Source organism: Penicillium rubens (genome assembly GCF_028828025.1).
Source record: "Penicillium rubens strain IBT 27055 chromosome Unknown utg000002l_segment0_segment0, whole genome shotgun sequence".
NCBI lineage: Eukaryota > Fungi > Ascomycota > Eurotiomycetes > Eurotiales > Aspergillaceae > Penicillium > Penicillium rubens.
This window is the reverse complement of record NW_026890600.1, coordinates 8,258,376-8,277,568: the sequence shown is the minus strand read 5'-3', so window position 1 is coordinate 8,277,568 and position 19,193 is coordinate 8,258,376. Positions and strand designations below refer to the sequence as shown.

At 51.6% G+C, this 19,193-nt stretch overlaps 5 protein-coding genes across 5 annotated transcripts; 4 read left to right on the top strand and 1 right to left on the bottom strand.

Annotated features, from left to right (window-relative positions):
* Positions 1–11: 11 nt before the first annotated feature.
* N7525_005566 (M20 family metallo-hydrolase) lies at positions 12–1,554 on the bottom strand (the record flags this gene model as incomplete). Its single annotated transcript, XM_002564648.2, has 4 exons — positions 12–90; positions 138–965; positions 1,024–1,341; positions 1,394–1,554. The coding sequence occupies 4 exons, from the start codon at positions 1,552–1,554 to the stop codon at positions 12–14; spliced, it is 1,386 nt and encodes a 461-aa protein (XP_002564694.2).
* Positions 1,555–2,589: 1,035 nt separating this feature from the next.
* N7525_005565 (uncharacterized protein) lies at positions 2,590–4,359 on the top strand (the record flags this gene model as incomplete). The annotated part of the gene is made up of 3 exons (XM_061213440.1): positions 2,590–2,674; positions 2,739–2,897; positions 3,095–4,359. The coding sequence occupies 3 exons, from the start codon at positions 2,590–2,592 to the stop codon at positions 4,357–4,359; spliced, it is 1,509 nt and encodes a 502-aa protein (XP_061070461.1).
* Positions 4,360–5,641: 1,282 nt separating this feature from the next.
* N7525_005564 (acetate--CoA ligase) lies at positions 5,642–7,975 on the top strand (the record flags this gene model as incomplete). Its single annotated transcript, XM_002564650.1, has 6 exons — positions 5,642–5,680; positions 5,760–7,004; positions 7,063–7,323; positions 7,375–7,504; positions 7,565–7,836; positions 7,913–7,975. 6 exons carry the CDS (start codon positions 5,642–5,644, stop codon positions 7,973–7,975), a joined length of 2,010 nt encoding a protein of 669 aa, XP_002564696.1.
* Positions 7,976–9,340: 1,365 nt separating this feature from the next.
* Positions 9,341–10,078, top strand: N7525_005563 (uncharacterized protein; the record flags this gene model as incomplete). The annotated part of the gene is made up of 1 exon (XM_002564651.1): positions 9,341–10,078. The coding sequence occupies one exon, from the start codon at positions 9,341–9,343 to the stop codon at positions 10,076–10,078; it is 738 nt and encodes a 245-aa protein (XP_002564697.1).
* Positions 10,079–11,175: 1,097 nt separating this feature from the next.
* On the top strand, positions 11,176–18,052 carry N7525_005562 (uncharacterized protein; the record flags this gene model as incomplete). Its single annotated transcript, XM_002564652.2, has 6 exons — positions 11,176–11,266; positions 11,563–11,685; positions 11,989–15,758; positions 15,912–16,148; positions 16,210–17,871; positions 17,939–18,052. 6 exons carry the CDS (start codon positions 11,176–11,178, stop codon positions 18,050–18,052), a joined length of 5,997 nt encoding a protein of 1,998 aa, XP_002564698.2.
* Positions 18,053–19,193: the final 1,141 nt, after the last annotated feature.

Below are 19,193 nucleotides of genomic sequence, written 5' to 3'. Positions count from 1 at the left end.
GAAAATATCGATTACTTTTGCCCTTCAGCCTCTACCCTGAATTTATCGTAGTGAACAACAGCCTCAAGAAGAGCTTGAGTGCCCATAGCACTGCGATTGTCAGATTCTGGAGAACTCCAAGGGAAAAAAAGACTTACCAATCCTGTGGACTGCAATATTCTGTCGGGTGGTGGCTCACACCATCCCGGCAAGGGACAAAGATCATCGCGGAGGGACAGTGCTGGCTAGTATAAACAGTATCATGACCGGCGCCACTAGTCATGAGCATCGACTTCTCACGACCAACCAGCTGGTCCGCCGCAGCCTGGATCGACGCCACGCAGTTATCGTCGAACTTGACAGCCGGCGAGTCCGTATCCAACGTCCAGTCGAAGGACACACCCTTGCCATCTTGCAATGCAATAGCCTCAAATGCCTTGAGACATTCGTCCTGCACGGCGTGTACCACACTATCCTGCGGGTGTCGGATATCAAGAGTGAAGGTTACCTGGGATGAGATGGTGTTCGTAGACGCGTTTGATGGAACCCGGATAATACCAGTCGAGGCTAGCGCGTCGTGTCGCTTAGCAATATCATGCGAAGCGGCGATCATCCTAGATGATGCAAGCAATGGATCCCGGCGGGCACTAAGCGGTGTTGTTCCAGTGTGCGCATCCTGACCCTGAACGGTCATATTCAACCATCTATAGGACTGGGCGCCCCGGACAACACCGATTGATCGGTTATTTTCCGGGAGGATTGGGCCCTGTTCAATGTGCAGCTCGAAGTGAGCTCCTAGGGGGTATCCAGTTGCTAGATCGCTAGAACAAGCAATATCGCCCAAATATCCGTGTCTTTCAAGCTCGGAGCGGAGAGTCACACTTGGATCGTGAATGTCGCGCAGGTCCCAAGCTTGTTGGATTGGGATGGCACCAGCCCAAACACCCGATGAGCACATGGATTTGGGGAATCGTGCACCTTCCTCGCTGTGGATTCGTTAGTAACAATCCCAAATGGCACGATAAAGCAGATTTCTATACTTACTTGGTCCAGTTGACCACTCCGACATCATAGTTAGTCTGGAACCCACTTTCCTTCATCGTCCGAAGGACCTCAAGGGCAGCCATGATACCGAGAATACCATCGTACCGACCACCTCGCGGCTGGGTGTCGAGGTGACTTCCCATTGCGATCATTGGGGCAGCCGAGTTCAACCGCCCTGGTTGCCGCGCAAACATATTTCCCATCTGGTCCACAGAAAGAGTGCACCCCAGCTTCTGGACTTCAGCGCCGAACCACCGACGAACGCGGGCATCATCATCATTGAGAGTCAGACGAGCCATCCCTGTATCAGTTGGCTTTCTGTTATGTCGTTAGATTGTGTTCAGTGACCGTATAGGAGATTGGTACATACTCGCCATAGCGATGCGCAGCACCCCATTCACATGTCTCGTGAAGGGTGTTCCATAAGCGGTCCGAATTAATCTTGAGACCTGACGCTTGTAGTCGAGTGGCAGTAGAGAACTGCCGGGCATTGGAATGAAGGGCGCGTGTTACGCCTTTTGTGCCGTACATTTTGCGGACAAAGTCACACCGGTCAAACAGCCGGCCTATTTAGAATGGCCTGTCTAATTTGAAGCAGATGGCTGTAGCTGAAGAGTTTAGATGTAAAAGGGTCTTGTTTTAGAAATCGTCCTCTTAAGGTCCGAGACCACTCACCAATATATGACACTAGCAGCGCCTTCCCATAACAGGTGTGGATACGGTCGCAGGGATGATCGAAGTCGCTAGGCTGATTATTGGATTAGATACTATGATTTCCACATGTGCAGCCCTGGAGGTAATGGCCCAAAATACCTACAACATAAGGCCATTGGCAAGTTCCAAGGTTAACGGGGTCATATCTGGGGGAAATGGATGGCAAGGTGATTTGTCTTTTTTTCGCTATCTCCAAAGACGGGTCTAGCTCGAATATAACCGAGTGTTCTCGTCTATACTATAGTCACTCGGGAGTCAACAGTAATCCGACCTCATAGGCTAGTGTGAACGTGGAATTAATGTTCTGACCCTACAGGTGGCCCATCCCTAGCCATTACTGACCCGACTGAGTACATAAGGCAACCCCAACCCTATTCAAACGGCAGCTTAATGAATTCGCAAACAAATCCTATTCAATCACAACTACCAACCCCTTTCCACTCGCAAAACATCCAATAGCATCCAATACCGTTCGAGTACTCACAAGTTCATCAATTCTCAGTTCAGTATCAAGCATAAAATTTCATCAAATAGCTACCAACTGCTTTTCAATCACAAATATTCGCTCAGAAGAATCCAAATCCATTATCCACAAGTACAGCATCCAAAACCCAACCATCCAAAACCCTAGTGTTCACAAGTTTCAGCATCCGCATGAATGCCAAGACGGTAAAACAATCGGCCGCATGAAGGGGGAGTTTCAGACCTCCAATCTCGAGCTCCCCTGCAGCTGACAATCTGGAAAAAGAACACCAGCAGTCTGATATGCTCCGAGTCTGGCGGCGGTTGGGAGCCCCCTCGTCAATAATTCAGCATTGTCGATTCCGTTGCCCATCTCGAACATTATCCGACATGGGAAACAAGAACAGCGCACCTTCGCCACATACCTGGCTCGACGGCACATCCCCAGGAACAGATTCGCAAGAACTGACTCGTCGTTAGTAGCATACACTCACCGGCCTTGACCAAGGTGTTAATTTATCCCCGACTTTGCATTGTAGGATATGATCCGCATTCGTACACCGGTGGGAGATGGCTCAATCGGGATGAGCTCGAGCGAAACTCTCGCCACGTTATGTTTGACTTCTCAGCGCTGTGTGAGCGGGCTGCTTACACATGTCCAGGAGCCACCAGCGTTGTCAAATATGAGAAGCGAGAAGGTGGGTTCAACAGAGTCTTCCTCTTAACAATGGACAATGGATCGTGTGTTGTGGCAAGAGTACCTATGCCTATTGCTGGCCCATCAAGGTTAGCGACCAACTCTGAAGTTGCAACTATCACATATTGTAAGGCTAAGCCGCATCCCCTGTCCTTGAGGGTATGGCTCTGACATGCTCACTAATTCATGCCGGTATAGTACGATCCAAGATCTCGCTTCCGATACCGAAAATTCTCGACTGGAATGATGATCCTTCCAATCCGGCTGGAACTGAATATATTATCCAGGAGCATGTAGCGGGTGTTCAACTACATCAAGAGTGGCATAAAATGAACCCGGAACAACATATGCTGTGCACCAAAGCGCTTTCATTGACAATAAAAAAGATGGCTTCCCTAGACTTCCCGGCCTATGGCAGTCTATACTTCGCAGATGCACCTCTAGACTCGGACTTAAAGATTCCATTCGAGCAGGGGTTCTGTGTGGGACCACATTGCAGTCCGGTTTTCTGGAACCGAAATCCGGGGGAACATGAACTCTACCGTGGCCCAAGTCCCAATTGCGGACCTTGGAGAGATCTCACAAGTTATTGCCGAGGTTTGATAGATACCGGTTTCTCTCGTTTGCCCAAAGAAGCCGTCAATAATCGCAAGCTTCTGCCATATCAAGGATCAATTCAAGATCACGTCCGTCTATTGAAAACAAGTCGAGAGGTGATACAAAAGTTGAGTGAAGATGAACGCGTTAAGGACGCTGCTACACCAGCTCTGCTTCACCCGGATTTTCACAAGAGGAATATCTACGTCTCTGCCGAGGAACCAACCGTTATTACTGGCCTAATAGATTGGCAATCAACCAGCATTGAGCCCGCGTTCATTTATGCCAACGAGACACCTGATTTCGCTGCACTCCCGATGGTCCCCGAGGCAGATCCACTCGAGGACGAACAAGATGAAACAGAAATTTCTAGACAAAAGGAACGAGAACTAAAGGATGCATCCGCCTGTTATCAAACATATGATGTGGTCATGACGGCCCTTGTTCCTAAACTTCGTCCTGCAAGATTACTTGATCCGACCCTTTTTCGACTCTTCCACTACTGTCACACAACTTGGAGAGATTCGGCTGTCGCTGTCCGCCAAGAGTTAATTGAGCTTTCAGCTCGCTGGGCGGAACTGGGGCTAGAGGGCTCATGTCCATATTCTCCCACAGAAGCGGAATTGAAACAGCACGCTCGAGACTATGAAGATTTTGAGGCTGTTCAAGCACTCAAGTCATGGCTAAGGGACAACCTTGATACAAATTCTGACGGGTGGATCTCGAGTGATGCGTGGGACGCTGCGAGGGTAGCTCATCGCGCAGCGTATGATGAATGGATACAGACTGCCAAAGAAGCCGAGTCCCGTGGCGAAGACATGACAGTAGCGAAGGCGGACAAGATGTGGCCATTTGATGCTAGATAGGAACTAGGGAGAGGTAATCAAAATAGCCAGCTGGTCTCTGTCTCTAGGGTCTAGTCTAAACCCAGGCCCTGCCCTTACGTTAGCTTTTCGACAGGATATGACGGCCTGATGTTTGTTTCTGCCTGGCTAGGCAATTTTTAAGTAGATCTCGGCTTTGGGTGCGTAGCTTCTGGGAACTTGGTTGGCTCCTCTACGTCTGAACAGCTCCTTGGCTGTTGTAGATGTCGTAGCAGTATATTCAACCGTACAATATTTACAATAGTAGTCCAAAGGGTCTCGAGCTTAATGATACTCCGGCCCCGTCTAAAAGTCATGTGGTCCACGCGTTAGCGCGCCGTTAGTCTAAGTATACGACATATGTACGACAGACAAGGCCACATGGTGAATTTAGCGCAGGTGTGACTTTAAGTGGACCGGCACTGGACGGGTTTGGCGCGAAATACAGTGCTTTTCTCAACATGTTAACTCTGTACATCTCCGGCCCTTCCCCCGTGGAATGGGAATTTTCTTGTACAATATATGTTTTGTTGGGACATTGAGCAAAGAATGGAGTAAACGCGGTCTTTTCTCGGGCCTCTTTCCTCTGCGTTAAAAATTGGCGGGGCTCGAAGATACGCTTGTATTGAAACTGGCTTCTCCCCTGATCCGCGACCCCGGACCTTGGCTGAAGTACCTAGGTTGTGTTGGACTCGGACAAAGGGTTCAACGAGAACAACTGGGCTGTGGTCGGTTAAACTTGGCGTTTCTTCCCGACTATAAACGCGCCAATGAGGGGACCTGATCTGAGTCGAAATCTTTGGAGGGGTAAGCTTACCCCGGAGCAACGGAAAGAACCCCCGCATGGCCGAACCCAAACTCGTATGGGACAAGGCAATTTACTGAAATTTACTGAAATTTACTGAATTGGACCGTATTCGGAATGTATCTTATTCCTGATTCGGAGATGAGAGTGGATCGTCCGAATGTCCAATGCACAATGTACTTTCTCTAGGCCGTCTGCGGCTAGCGAGACAGCCGGAGTTGGGTAGTTTGAAGTGGTATTGTAACTTATTGTAATTTATTGTAAGGGGCACGGACCACTGATGAAAAGGGAAGTGGCACATCCTCCCGGGACAGCTGGACTACTAATATTGTCGCGAGTCCCCCCTCCTTGAGTTTCTTTTTCTCTTTCTCTTCTCTAATATCTTCTCTAATTGCTATACATACCCTGTTTGATCATTACTCTTAGTATATTATATAGTTCATCCCCCACATTTATTATTCCCATTGGACTACCGCAATCATGTCGGACGGCCCAATTCAGCCTCCCAAGCCCGCAGTGGTAAGAATCACCGACCTCCAGACCGAGATGACCGTGTCGCACTGGTGACCGAAGTATCATGGGCTAACTGGTGATATAGGTGCATGAGGCACACGAGGTCGACACTTTCCACGTCCCCAAGGCGTTCCACGATAAGCACCCCTCCGGCACTCACATCAAGGACATTGAGGAGTACAAGAAGCTTTACGAAGAATCAATCAAGAGCCCCGACACCTTCTGGGCACGCATGGCCCGCGAGCTCCTCACATTTGACAAGGACTTTGAAACCACACATCACGGCTCGTTTGAGAACGGCGACAATGCCTGGTTCGTCGAGGGTCGGTTGAACGCATCGTTCAACTGTGTCGATCGCCATGCCCTCAAGAACCCAGATAAGGTCGCCATTATTTATGAGGCCGACGAGCCCAACGAGGGCCGTAAGATCACCTACGGAGAGCTGATGCGCGAGGTGTCCCGGGTTGCCTGGACTCTGAAGGAGCGTGGCGTCAAGAAGGGCGACACGGTCGGTATCTACCTGCCCATGATTCCCGAGGCCGTAATCGCTTTCCTGGCTTGCTCGCGTATTGGTGCCGTGCACTCCGTTGTCTTCGCTGGTTTCTCTTCCGACTCCCTCCGGGACCGTGTCCTGGACGCCTCCTCCAAGGTCATCATTACCTCCGACGAGGGCAAGCGCGGTGGCAAGATCATTGGCACTAAGAAGATTGTGGACGAGGCCATGAAGCAGTGCCCCGATGTGCACACCGTGCTGGTGTACAAGCGCACCGGTGCCGAGGTGCCCTGGACCGCTGGCCGTGACATTTGGTGGCACGAGGAGGTCGAGAAGTACCCCAACTACCTCGCCCCTGAGTCGGTCAGCTCCGAGGATCCTCTCTTCCTGTTGTACACCTCCGGTTCCACCGGTAAGCCCAAGGGTGTTATGCACACCACTGCCGGTTACCTGCTCGGTGCGGCCATGACTGGAAAGTACGTGTTTGATATCCACGACGATGATCGCTACTTCTGCGGTGGTGATGTCGGTTGGATTACAGGTCACACCTATGTCGTGTACGCCCCTCTATTGCTTGGCTGCGCCACCGTCGTGTTCGAGAGTACCCCCGCCTACCCTAACTTCTCGCGCTACTGGGATGTCATTGACAAGCACGACGTCACACAATTCTACGTTGCACCCACCGCTCTGCGTCTGCTGAAGCGCGCTGGAGATGAGCACATTCACCACAAGATGCACAGTCTGCGTATTCTTGGCTCCGTCGGAGAGCCCATTGCCGCGGAAGTCTGGAAGTGGTACTTCGAGTGTGTTGGCAAGGAGGAAGCTCACATCTGCGACGTTCGTTCCCCCTTACCCTTGGACCTTTTGGAATAACTTCTAATTTTTGGATCTGTAGACATACTGGCAAACCGAGACCGGCTCACATGTCATCACCCCTCTCGGCGGTATCACCCCCACCAAGCCCGGCAGTGCCTCCCTACCCTTCTTCGGTATCGAGCCTGCCATTATCGACCCCGTCTCCGGAGAGGAGATTGTCGGCAATGATGTCGAGGGTGTTTTGGCCTTCAAGCAGCCGTGGCCCAGCATGGCCCGCACCGTGTGGGGTGCCCACAAGCGTTACATGGACACTTACTTGAACGTGTACAAGGGTTACTACGTAAGACGCTTCGCAGCCTGCCTTGCAGGGTTGATACTAACTCATATATAGTTCACCGGAGATGGTGCTGGCCGTGACCACGACGGCTATTACTGGATCCGCGGTCGTGTTGACGATGTCGTCAACGTTTCTGGACACCGTCTGTCCACCGCTGAGATCGAGGCCGCTCTTCTCGAGCACCGTAAGTCCAACCACAGTATCTGCCAAAAATTGCAACTGAGCCCAAACTAACTATGAACAGCTTCCGTTGCCGAGGCTGCTGTCGTTGGTATTGCCGACGAGCTGACCGGTCAGGCTGTCAATGCCTTTGTCTCTCTCAAGGAGGGCAAGCCCACAGAACAGATCAGCAAGGACCTTGCAATGCAAGTTCGCAAGTCCATTGGTCCCTTCGCCGCCCCCAAGGCTGTCTTCGTCGTGGATGACCTCCCCAAGACCCGCAGTGGCAAGATCATGCGCCGAATCCTCCGGAAGATTCTCAGTGGCGAGGAGGACAGCCTCGGTGATACATCAACGGTAAGCATCATCTCTCAGCAAGATAGTACCCGCAATCGTATCGTCCGAACAATAGCTAACGAAATATTCTTCACAGCTCTCCGACCCCAGTGTCGTGGACAAGATCATAGAAACCGTCCACAGTGCTCGCCAGAAGTAAAGTGAAAGTCTATGAATATGATGATAATGACGTCGGAGAGCAAAATTTCTGGTGAATTTTGGAAGTAGTATGATGGTCCTCTGCGGATCATACGCCCTCGACCTCGGTCCACTTGGTTCATGCTGGAATCGGACTTGACCATGCGGGTGGTTTTCTTTTCTTTTCTTTTTTTGGCCGGTTTTCAGAATCACTGCTTGTACTTGAGATTCCCTTGGCTCGCTCAGAAGCGATTTGAATAGTATTATTTTTTGCCTTCTTGTATACTTCGGCTCTCTCCTTTGACTCATCAATATGAATCGTACCTAGGTATAAGAGCATCTTTACGGGTGGAGCCATTGACGGAACTCCATGACGCCGTTGAATGCGCCTTGAGCTACTTATAGGGGGCCGGGGGATGTGGTAGAAGGCGATGGATCATGACTTGAAACCATACAGATGCTGGTGCAGGACTGCACTGGGTTCCCGCGCGTATGCTTCTAATATAAACGTTCTGTGACGCATCTTTTCAATTCTGCGGAAGGGTCAAGAATTCTTGCAGAAGCTATGGCCATAGGTAGACTCAATTAGTGGCTGTCCAACAACAACCGGCGGCTTTGTCACTTAGCTCCTGCTGGGTGGCTGGAGCAACATCCTGCTTGAAATCAAAACTGGACCATGTGCAAATGCCATTTGTAAGGCATGGTACTTGACGGAAATCTTTCAATGTAGTTGTTGCTAGAGTCGTCCACCAACTGTATACCACCAACTGTATATAATGCCTATCTACCCGGCCCCGGACCGTGGGTGGCAATTTGTTGATTATAGAAACAGCGTTCTACACAGCATGTATGTGTGAGAACAAAAATAGTATATGAAAAATACTATGAATATGAAAATTCCAATTTTGTATACTGCAGAGAGTAAATAAATGTTTTGTCTATCTTCTTTATATATGGGAAGAAGCATCTATTTATGCTTCTTTTTCGTATACCTCCAACATGAGAGATCGGAAAGACTCGGTGAGAAATGACAAGAAATGACAACGACGAGAAGAGCTAAAAGCTGACAGCAGTGCGCTAATGCAGTGAGATGACAGTCTGTATACTGAGGACAACAATGTCATGATCAAACTGTATATAGCCAAGGGTTCTAGGCTTCTTTTGATAGGAGCCTGAGGTACACAGATCGGTGCAACAATGAGCCGGCTCGGCGACATTCGTATAATCAGGCTGCCATTTTTGGGTGGACACGAACTTTCGAACAAAGTCCCCGATAGGGCAGTCTAGTAGGACATTTTGTATAAAATCGGCAACGATGCCTGCATCTGGCATGCACCGTCATAACACTTGATCAAGATTGTCAGAACTTCAAAATATCATCACCATCATGAGCGTTAGCCCGAATCGCACCATCGCCATCGTCGGCGTAGGCTCGAGCATCTCTCGGTCGCTTGCTCTGTGGCTCGCAAGCGTTGGCTGGAACATCGCCCTCGTGTCTCGCTCCGAGAACAGCCTATCCAAGATCGCCGACGAGGTCAAAGCCGCCCAGACAAGCCCCGACGCCAAAGTGGTCTACCGCACCGCCGATGCCGGCAACCCTGACAGCCTCACAGCCGCCCTGGACTGGTGTGCCCAAGAGCTCGGTGGCAAGCTGGACGTCCTGCACTACAATGCCGCCCGCGTCGCCGAGTCGCACATCACCGAGGTCACACCGAAGATGCTGGAGCTCGACCTCCGAGTCTCCGCAATCGGCACCCTCGTCGCGGGCCAGTGGTTCACCCGCAACGCCAACACAGATCATGTCTCCAAGGGCGAGTTGCCGCTCTTCCTGGTCACCGGCGGTACACTTGACAAGGAGCCGCAGGTGGGCGTCTCTTCGCTGTCTGCTGCCAAGGCAGCGTCGCAAACACTCAGTCGCCTCTTTGCGCAGGCGCTCCCTCAGGCTTCCCAGGTTGTGGTCGGTATGCCGCTGATTAAAGGGCGCATTGTTGACCCAGAAACTGGCGGCTTCACCGATGGCTACCATCCCGATACCATCATTCAGAAGGTGTTTAAGCCATTTTTCGAAGACCGCGAGCAGCTGCGGGATGGAGTTTACAACTGGACGGTGGAGCGTGTTCTTTGACAGAACTGAGATTTCTCGTGACTTGTATGGAAGTGTGTGTCAAAAGGTTTTGACTCGACGCTACTGGTAACCTCCAGCAGATTACATACGAATTCTCACATGTCCACGGGTGCATATATGTACATACATAGTAGTAGTCGCTGCTGTTTTGTAGTGTTACCGTACAAGGGTATCCTGCGGTCTCATCCCGCTTAATGAGTATATCAGCACTGGCTTGCGATCTCATAGAGAATAATGTGCAATTCTCGCAGATAATGACTTGTTTCCAATTATCTTTTGGGGATTGACTAATTAATGGTAGTCTATAGTTGCCTCCGGGGCATGGATGTCCGACGGCCTGTTGTGGTCCTGCATGAGACCAGCTGATATGCGCACGTGGCAGTAGCGATCACATCTAAGATTCGAGATGATTGGATGTAGATGATACGCTACTACAACATATATGATACTGTCGGTTACAAGGTGCTCGATATATCTGGGCCTATACCATTCTTTTCATTTCAACCCTTGGAAGGCTCTGTAATAATAGAAATCAATCACGTATACTCTTTGGAAGTAAGATTTGGGTCGAATTGTTGAAGGCAGAAATGGATCGAAGATTATTTACAAGTCACAAATATAATAAGAATCGTAAAAATTGAGATTGTTTAGGGAATTCTGGGCTATAAACTAGGCTCGAGGGAATGTATACATCACCTGTGCGAGTGTGTTTCACCTCCGGATCACCTGTGAATGACAATACATACTCGTTAAACAATGAAAGATTCCGCCTCGAGCTTCTTTGACAATCAATGAGTCATTTGTCAATAAACAGACCGAAGACAAGGGTATTGTCCGCTATTGTCTTGCTCTGAACCGCATTCATTGGAGAAAAGTCCGATTTAGGCAGCTATCACGTGACAGAGCATTGCCCGGACCTTACCTAACACAGGTCTCCGGCAAACTTAGCTCTTCTTTTCTGTCGCGTCTTCTCCCTCTCTTCTTCATCCCCGCGCAACTCCTGCTCGCAATTCTTCTTCTATTAATCTGCACTCTCTCGAAACTGCGCGCAATCAACCTATGACTTCGTGAACACCCGACAAACTCCAACCGACATCATGTCTTTCGGATTTGGAGGGTTCGGTCAGAACAACCAAAGCAGCGGCTTTGGCACTGGCACTGGCTTTGGATCTGGCACTAGCACTGGAGGTAGGTCTTTCCCTGTTCCCCTTTTCGGATTCCCCTTGTGTTTCCAGCCCCTATTCCCATCTCTCTCCCCTACTCGTGTCCTCGGATTTTCCCTATCTCGACAACCGGTGCTCCTAATTCCGACCCGCGATGGTGCCACGCGCAAGGCGAAAAATATCAGCATAGCAACCTTCGCCGTGCGATCGAAAATCACCTGCGGACCATTTGGATGCATTAGCGACACCACGACAAGATAAGGAATGCAAGGGCTTCTTCGAATCCAAGTCTCTCTGACCGCGATCCCCTCCGTCATCTAGGCTTTGGCTCGACAGCATCCCCGTTCGGAGGTGCCACATCTGGCACTTCAGGTGGTGGCGCCTTCGGCGGTGGCGCTTCCAACACATCTACTGGCTTCGGAACCGGTTCCGGCACTGGCGGAGGTACGTGCTCAATCATATTGAGCTTTGCGCTGCTCTCTCGATTTTCCCTGGCGAGATTCCCCGTTGCAGCAAATGGACTTGCGATTCAGACGCTCCCGCACTGATCGCGCACGTGGAATCCGTGAACTTGCTCTTCGGCCCCCTCTGGAGTGATCGCTCGTGGCCCTCCTGGAATTGCCACTATCCTGCGACTTGCCCACATCTTGGTCGAGATGCGCCCGAGGACCTCTCTTTATCAATTTGCACTTGCTTGATTGCTTCATTGAAGGGATTGATCGTGTTTACTAACTTACTTTTTATTAGGATTCGGAACCAATACCACAACCCAACCTAATGCCCTTTTCGGCGGTCAGACTCGCCCCGGTGGATTCGGCACCACCAACACTTCTAACAGCGGATCTCTCTTCGGAGGAGGCACTCAGACTACTGGCACCACCGGCGGCTTCGGTACTGGCGGAGGATTCGGTTCTACCGGCACCACTGGCGGCTTCGGCTCAAATGCCGGCGCAGCCCCTGCGGGTGGAAGCCTTTTTGGTGGCGCCAAACCCACGGGCTTTGGCTCTTCGACTACGGGCACTGGCGGATTCGGCACCAGCGGTGGCTTCGGATCTGCCGCTGCCACAACAACCCCCAGCACAGGCTTTGGTGGCTCGGGTACTGCCTTCCAGGGAGCTCTGCCTAACTGCGAAGGTACTGGCGGCACCCCGTTCAGTCCCTGGAATGAGAAGGATACCAGCTCTGCCAACACCACGAACCACTATCAAAGCATCTGTTTTATGCAACCCTACAATAAATGGTCTTTCGAGGAGCTGCGTCTAGCGGATTACCAACAAGGCCGTCGCTTCGGCAACGGCAGTGGTCAAGCCGGTGGTTTTGGCGCTCCTGCTTTCGGCAACACTGCAACTGGTGGATTCGGTCAGAATACTACAACTACTCCTGCCTTCGGCGCTAACGCCGCTCCGTTCGGAGCGGCTGCCACAAGTGCGCCAACCGGCTTCGGTTCAACCCAGACCGCAGGTGGTTTCGGCTCCACTCCTGCTAACCCATTGTTCGGTGGAGCAGCCAAACCAGCAACTTCCTTATTCGGCGGTGGAACTACTCCTGCAGCTTCATCGGGATCTCTCTTTGGTGGAGGCACACAAACCGCTGGTGGATTTGGAAGCAACACCGGTACTGGAACTGGATCAGCCTTCGGCAACACCGGCGGGTCTTTGTTCGGTGGCAGCAACCAGCAACAGCAGAACAAGCCCGCATTTGGTGCCACCGGTACAACTGGCGGTAGCGCCTTCGGTGGTTTCGGTAATACTCAAACCACTACCGCCGCAAATCCGTTCGGAGCTTCGACCGCCACAGCCTCACCCTTTGGTGGCGGTACTCAGCAGCAAACACCAAGTGCCTTCGGTGGTTTCGGTGCAAACCAACAGAACCAAGCTCAAACTCAACCCAAGTCATTGTTTGGCGGCGGTGGATTTGGTGCCGGCACCCAGCAACAGGGAACTGGCACAGGTTTGCTCGGCGGCGCCGCCAGCACTACTCCAGCTGCCGGATCTTCGCTCTTCGGTGGAGCCCAGCAGCAACCCCAGCAGCAGCAGGGTAGCTCACTCTTCGGTGGTCAAAATCAGCAAGCTGGTACCGGCAGTTCGCTATTTGGCGCTTCACAGAATCAACAACAACAAAAGCCCGGTGGTCTCTTCGGATCTACCCCAGCTCCCGCCGCAGGTGGTTTCTCTGGCTTCGGTGCCTCACAGCCCCAGCCAGCCGCCGGCGGTGGCGGCTTGTTCGGCACACAGAACCAACAGCAGCAGAAGCCCGGTGGCCTCTTCGGTTCGACTACGGGAACCGGCGGTGGCGGCTTGTTTGGCGGTGGTCAAACTACCACTGGCCAAGGCGCCGGCTCTTCGCTCTTCGGTGGTCAACAACAACAGCAGACCGGTGGCCTGGGTGCCAGTCCTTTCGGCGCCACAACTACCGGACAACAATCTCAGCCTGCTCCTGGTAGCTTCCAAGCGTCGCTCCTTGATGGAAACCCCTACGGCAGCCAGTCCATCTTCTCTGGTCTTCCTGCCCCTGGTGCATCGGCTCCCGGTCCCCTTGCTACGCCACTGTCTTCTAGCATGAAGCAAAAGCAGCGAACTCCGTTGCCCGTCTACAGAATTACCCCCAACGCTGCCAATCGCCTCATTACCCCTCCGAAGCGTGGATATGGTTTCTCTTACTCTACCTATGGCTCGCCCTCTGGCAGCACTGGTACCCCATCTGGTCTTGGTAGTAGTTTGTTGGGTGGTGCTGCCGGCAGTAACAGTCTCCGCGGCAGCGTTAATGGCAGCATTGGCCGTACCTTCAGCAAGAGTTATTCCACTAGCAACCTTCGCAAGACCTTCGATCCGGAGGCGGACAGCATCCTTTCTCCTGGGGCCCTGCAGGCCGGCAGCACACGTGGCACCAGCAACCTCAAGCGTCTCACTATCAACCGTGGTCTGAGAAATGAAATTTTGTCACCCTCTACTCGCGCTTCCCCGGCCCCTCTCCTCACCAACGGAGAAGATGCTGCTCAGTCTGCCGATAAGCTGAAGAAAAAGGTCAGCTTCGACTCTAATACCTCCGGGCTCAACGGTGGAGACCTTGTTCGCGTTGAACCTAACAGTCCTGAGCCGTCTGCTGAGGAGCTTGGCTTCCTTCGCTCTGTGCGCAAGAGCGGCAGCCTCAATGGTTTCGATGCTGCTGGCACTTCCGATCGTCCTGAGGCGGAGTCTACCCGTCGTGACCTTGCTGTTGTCCCCGAAAGCGCACCACCGACCACTAACGGTGCCACCGTTAAGCGCCTTACGTTCATCCCCGGCGGTGACCCAAGGCCTGGTGAGTATTGGATGCAACCTTCCCGTGCTGAACTTAGCCGATTGAGCCGCGACCAGCTCAAACAAGTCGTCGACTTCACTGTTGGACGTCAGAACTGTGGATCTGTCACTTTCAACGGCCCTGTTGATCTGACTACCGTTGATCTGGACAACCTTTTCACCAATATTGTGGATATCGGTCTTCGCAAGATTACTGTCTACCCCGAAGAATCGGTCAAGCCTGCTAGGGGCAAGGGACTGAACGTGCCGTCTACCCTGCGGATTGAGAACTCCTGGCCTCGTGGTAGAGATAAGAAGAGCAACTCGCCTGTCACCAGTGGTCCTCTGTTCGACAAGCACATTGACCGTCTACAGAAGGTTGGCGATACTGAGTTCGTTAATTACGAGACTGAGACTGGAACCTGGGTTTTCAAGGTGCCTCATTTCACCACTTATGGCCTTGATTATGACGAAGAGGAAGGTGAGAGTCTTGATCAGAGCACCATGAGTGCCCAAGGCCCTGACCACCCTACCCCCCGGGCTCACTTCGACAACCCCGCGAGTTTCGATCAATCCACCACTTTCTCCATCGACGAGTCCTTTGTTGGTTCTATGATTGGTGTTGAAGACGATACTTTCGATTTCAAAAAACGCAAGCTTGTTCCTGGCTCTTTCGCTAATCAGACCATGCCTGCGGAAGATGATTACTTTTCTGAGGGTGAAACCGAGTCTTTTTTAGAGGAAGGCTCCACGGGTTCGACTACTGAGAATGACGACGACGTCGTCACCGAGAGCCAACAGTCTGGCGATTCGGTAGTTGGATCAGATGAGGCAGATGAAATGGATATGGCGGGTGCCTTTCCGACTCCTCATCGTACCGTGGAGCGGGACGACTACCAGAGCACCAACGGTGATCTGGACACCACTTACCCAATCTCGAAACACTTCGGCAGCCCTGCAAAGCCTCAGCTTGATCTTAGTGGCGACTGGGCCGAGCAGTTGCAGCGCACCATCAGTCCTCGCAAGCAGAACCGTGACGCCCTGCGTGAAATGCAGGCGAACGCTTTCATTGATCGCAACCTCGTGAACGACGAATCTCCCACAACCATTGCGACAGCCCCTCCGAAGAAAGGTTTCTCGAACAGCATTGATCTTATGAACTCTTTGTTTCAGCAGCCGCGCAAGCAAGCTGCCCCTTCTCCGCTGAAGCCTTCTAAGGCACAGCCAAAGGGCTTTGAGGTTAGAACTCCCTTCTTATGTTCACACTGATTATCATTTCCTTTGTTCTTTTCCCTTGTGTCGCTGCATCATGTATCTAGGAAATTGCACATCATCCCTCAGATAGTTTAACAAATGTGATAACCTGAGCTAAAATCTTTTTCTTCCTTACAGTGGCCTTACAACAAGCAACCCAAGACCTTTGCTGGCGATACAACACAAATGAGCGAATCCGATGCCGCTTTCCATGACTCTTTCAAACCTCGCTGGGGTCCCATGGACTCCCTTGTCTGTGCGAAAAATGATATGGAGGACACAATCTTGGGGGTGAACCAGACCTGGAAAGAAACTTTCTCCATTTTCAGCGAGGAGCGTGATATTGCTGTGATGGCTTACAATCAATCTGGCGAGGTATGTTTAAGCGGCTTCATTGGTGTTTAGTTGGACTTTATACTCATCATGATACATACAGGGCAAGGAAATGCTCGATGTCCAGCGGCTTCAATCGTCTATTCAGCGTATTGACGGCACTCCTTTGGTTCGTATGGCCAAGGTCGACCTGTCACAGTTCCCTCTATCTCCGTCTACCCGTTCCCAGTCGGAGGAAGAGCGCTTGGTGTGGCAGCTTCTCAACATTCTCTTTAATGATGATATTGAGGACGACATCTCAGCAGGTGTACCTCCGCGTCTACGGCAGCAATTTGCGCACCGGATCAAGAAGGACCGACTCACACGTCTTTGGGAGGGAATCATCCGTGAAAAGCACTCGCAAGACCTGGATCTGATTCGCTCCCCCGTGGAACGCGCCGTTCATTTGATTTGTTCACACCGAGTGGAGGAAGCTTGTAAGACACTGATCGACAGTCAAAATCCCCATCTGGCGACTATAGTCGCACAGATTGGCCGCGATGCTACCTCAAGGGCAGACATAGCCAACCAGATCGATGTATGGCGTCAGAACAATATTCTTTCGGAGATGAGTGAACCCACGCGAGCCCTTTATGAACTGGTCGCTGGAAATGCTCTCCGCAGCGAGGGCAAATTGGGCGGTGCGCTTGAAGACCGGGCCTCTAGCTTTGGCTTCACTGAGCGGTTTGATCTAGATTGGTTCCAGGCCTTTGGTCTTCGTTTGTGGTACTGCACTGCTGAAGATGAGCCAATTGAGGTGGCTGTCTCAAAGTTCCTTGCGGACTTGGCCACCGGACAAGAACCCGCCTTCCCCCACCCATCCCACCAGGCCAGTACACGTGCAGTTCTGCAGCCTGGCTCTGATACCCTTGGGCGCGAATCTCCTCTTTGGGTTCTCCTCAAGGCGTTCTCGGCGATGCGAGGCCACGGCGCCCAATCTGTCGACTTCCCGGCCTCTCTCCTCCCCGAATCGGTCTCCGGTGACCGTCTCTCCAACCGACTCTCCTTCCAGCTACACCACGTTCTTGCTGCGACGGTCGGACAAAACCAGGCCATCAAAATCGACCAACATCAAACGGACAAGCTTGTCTGGGATTTCGCTTCTGAACTCAGTGCAGGTGGAAAACTTGATCAAGCACTGTTTGTCCTCCTGCACCTTTCCCAAGCCAACGACCGCAAGCGCGCCGTCCAAGAAACTCTCGCTCGGTTCGCCGCTCAACTCCCCGAGCCCTTCGCTGCCGACGGCTCCTCCCACCCGGCATGGCAATATCTCCTCACTGAGCTCCAGCTTCCCGAGGCCTGGATCTGGGTTGCCAAGGCCCTGCATGCTCGCGACATCGGCGATGCCGCCCGGGAAGTCGACTGTCTTATTCGCGGCAAGCATTGGAATGACGCCCACGCCACATTTTGCCGCATCGTCGGTCCAAGCACCATCATCGAGGGCGACTACCGTACCCTGGAAGCCCTGGTCTCTGGCTTCGGCGACGGTCCCGAGCGCAAAATGCGCGGCTGGTCTTCTGGCGGTGGTGTCTACGAAGATTTCCTCCGCCTGGTCAATGCCCCCAGCGGCCGACGTGATCCAATTCGCCTGAGCCGCCTGGTTAACGCTCTTGTTGCAATGGGCGATCGTGTCCGGGGATCCAGTTTGGAAGGACTGGAGGAGCGTGTTGCGTTCAAGGAGATGAGCCGGGCTGTTGCCGGCTGGATTACGCACGAGGATGTTCATGTTAGTTTCCTCCCCTTTTCCGTTGATGTATCTTTTTTGTTCATTGCTGACTTCTATCTTTGTACAGTCTGTTGAGTCCTCCGCTGTTCTGGGCCTACCCTTGACAGGTGATGCTCGCGTTCTGCAGACTGCAGAAATGAGCCGTCGGTATTACGGCGTCATCATGGCGGGTGGCTACTAAGTTTCGAGTTAAGGAAATCATTCAATTTGCATATGTTCGTTGTGAAATTAGCGGGCACTAATTAGCCCAAGCACCTTGATCTTTTCTTTTGTTTTGCTCTTTTTTCTCTTGTTCTGTACCCCAAATGATCTCAAATGGTTCCCATGACCCGTGTACTCTTACCCTATTACTGAAAAACTACTATTTGAACCAAGTCATTTTATCCTTTTTCTGTTGTAGACATCCTAGCAGAATGAATATATAATTCGTGATCATACATACCCTTGTTGTCACTTACGGTTCCCTTCACTTATTAGTTGCAACCCTAAGTATGAGTGAAGATGAAGCCAAGTGTGCTCCGCTGTATGCTTTCTAAGATGATATCGGCCGTGGTATAGTATAGGCACCCGAGGCATATAATCAGTAAAATAGAGGTCGATCACTTAGGTCTTGAGGATAGACCACAATGCCCTCAGGTCTGACCAGCAACTGAGTTTCAGCGCCATGCATATTGAAGAGATTAGTATAAATCACAGCAAATTCATCTGACAAGATACCCGAGAAGATGCCAGATGTCGAATACCAAAGAAGACATAATCATTTGAGATATCACTAAGCTAGTTCACGAAAAAGTACATACAACCAACCGTACTGCCCTCCCCCTATGATACCGACGATGATAATGCGTCAGATGGGCTGCATTTCTCGTCCATACCCGTCTACCTGTGATTGTCGTACGGAAAATCGTCTTCTCGTATGTGCTCAAAGTGTCACACATACCCGTGGACAGGTCAAACTCTCCATACATTGTGTTGTTGAGCCAGGACGGGTCGAATGGTCAGATTGTGCTTGCTTCGTGTAGTGTTTCCATCAATACTGGAGGTAGGTAGCCTTTGGTGAGGAACAGAGTTGGTATAGACCATTGGAGGCTCCAGTTCCGATCATTTGCTTCGCGATGTGATGTCTCCTGGTTTAGGCTTGCCGTCAAGGGCTACTATCGGCAGACCGTCTTCCTTGATCTATGAGCTCGAAGTCGATGAAATATGACGTCGAGTGGGATGTCCACGTTGTCAACAGTGCAAGAACCGTACAGTCTGGTGATGCAATTCTGATAATAGACTTATGGAATATTGCTTCGTTGCTATTGGTGAAGGAAGCCGAC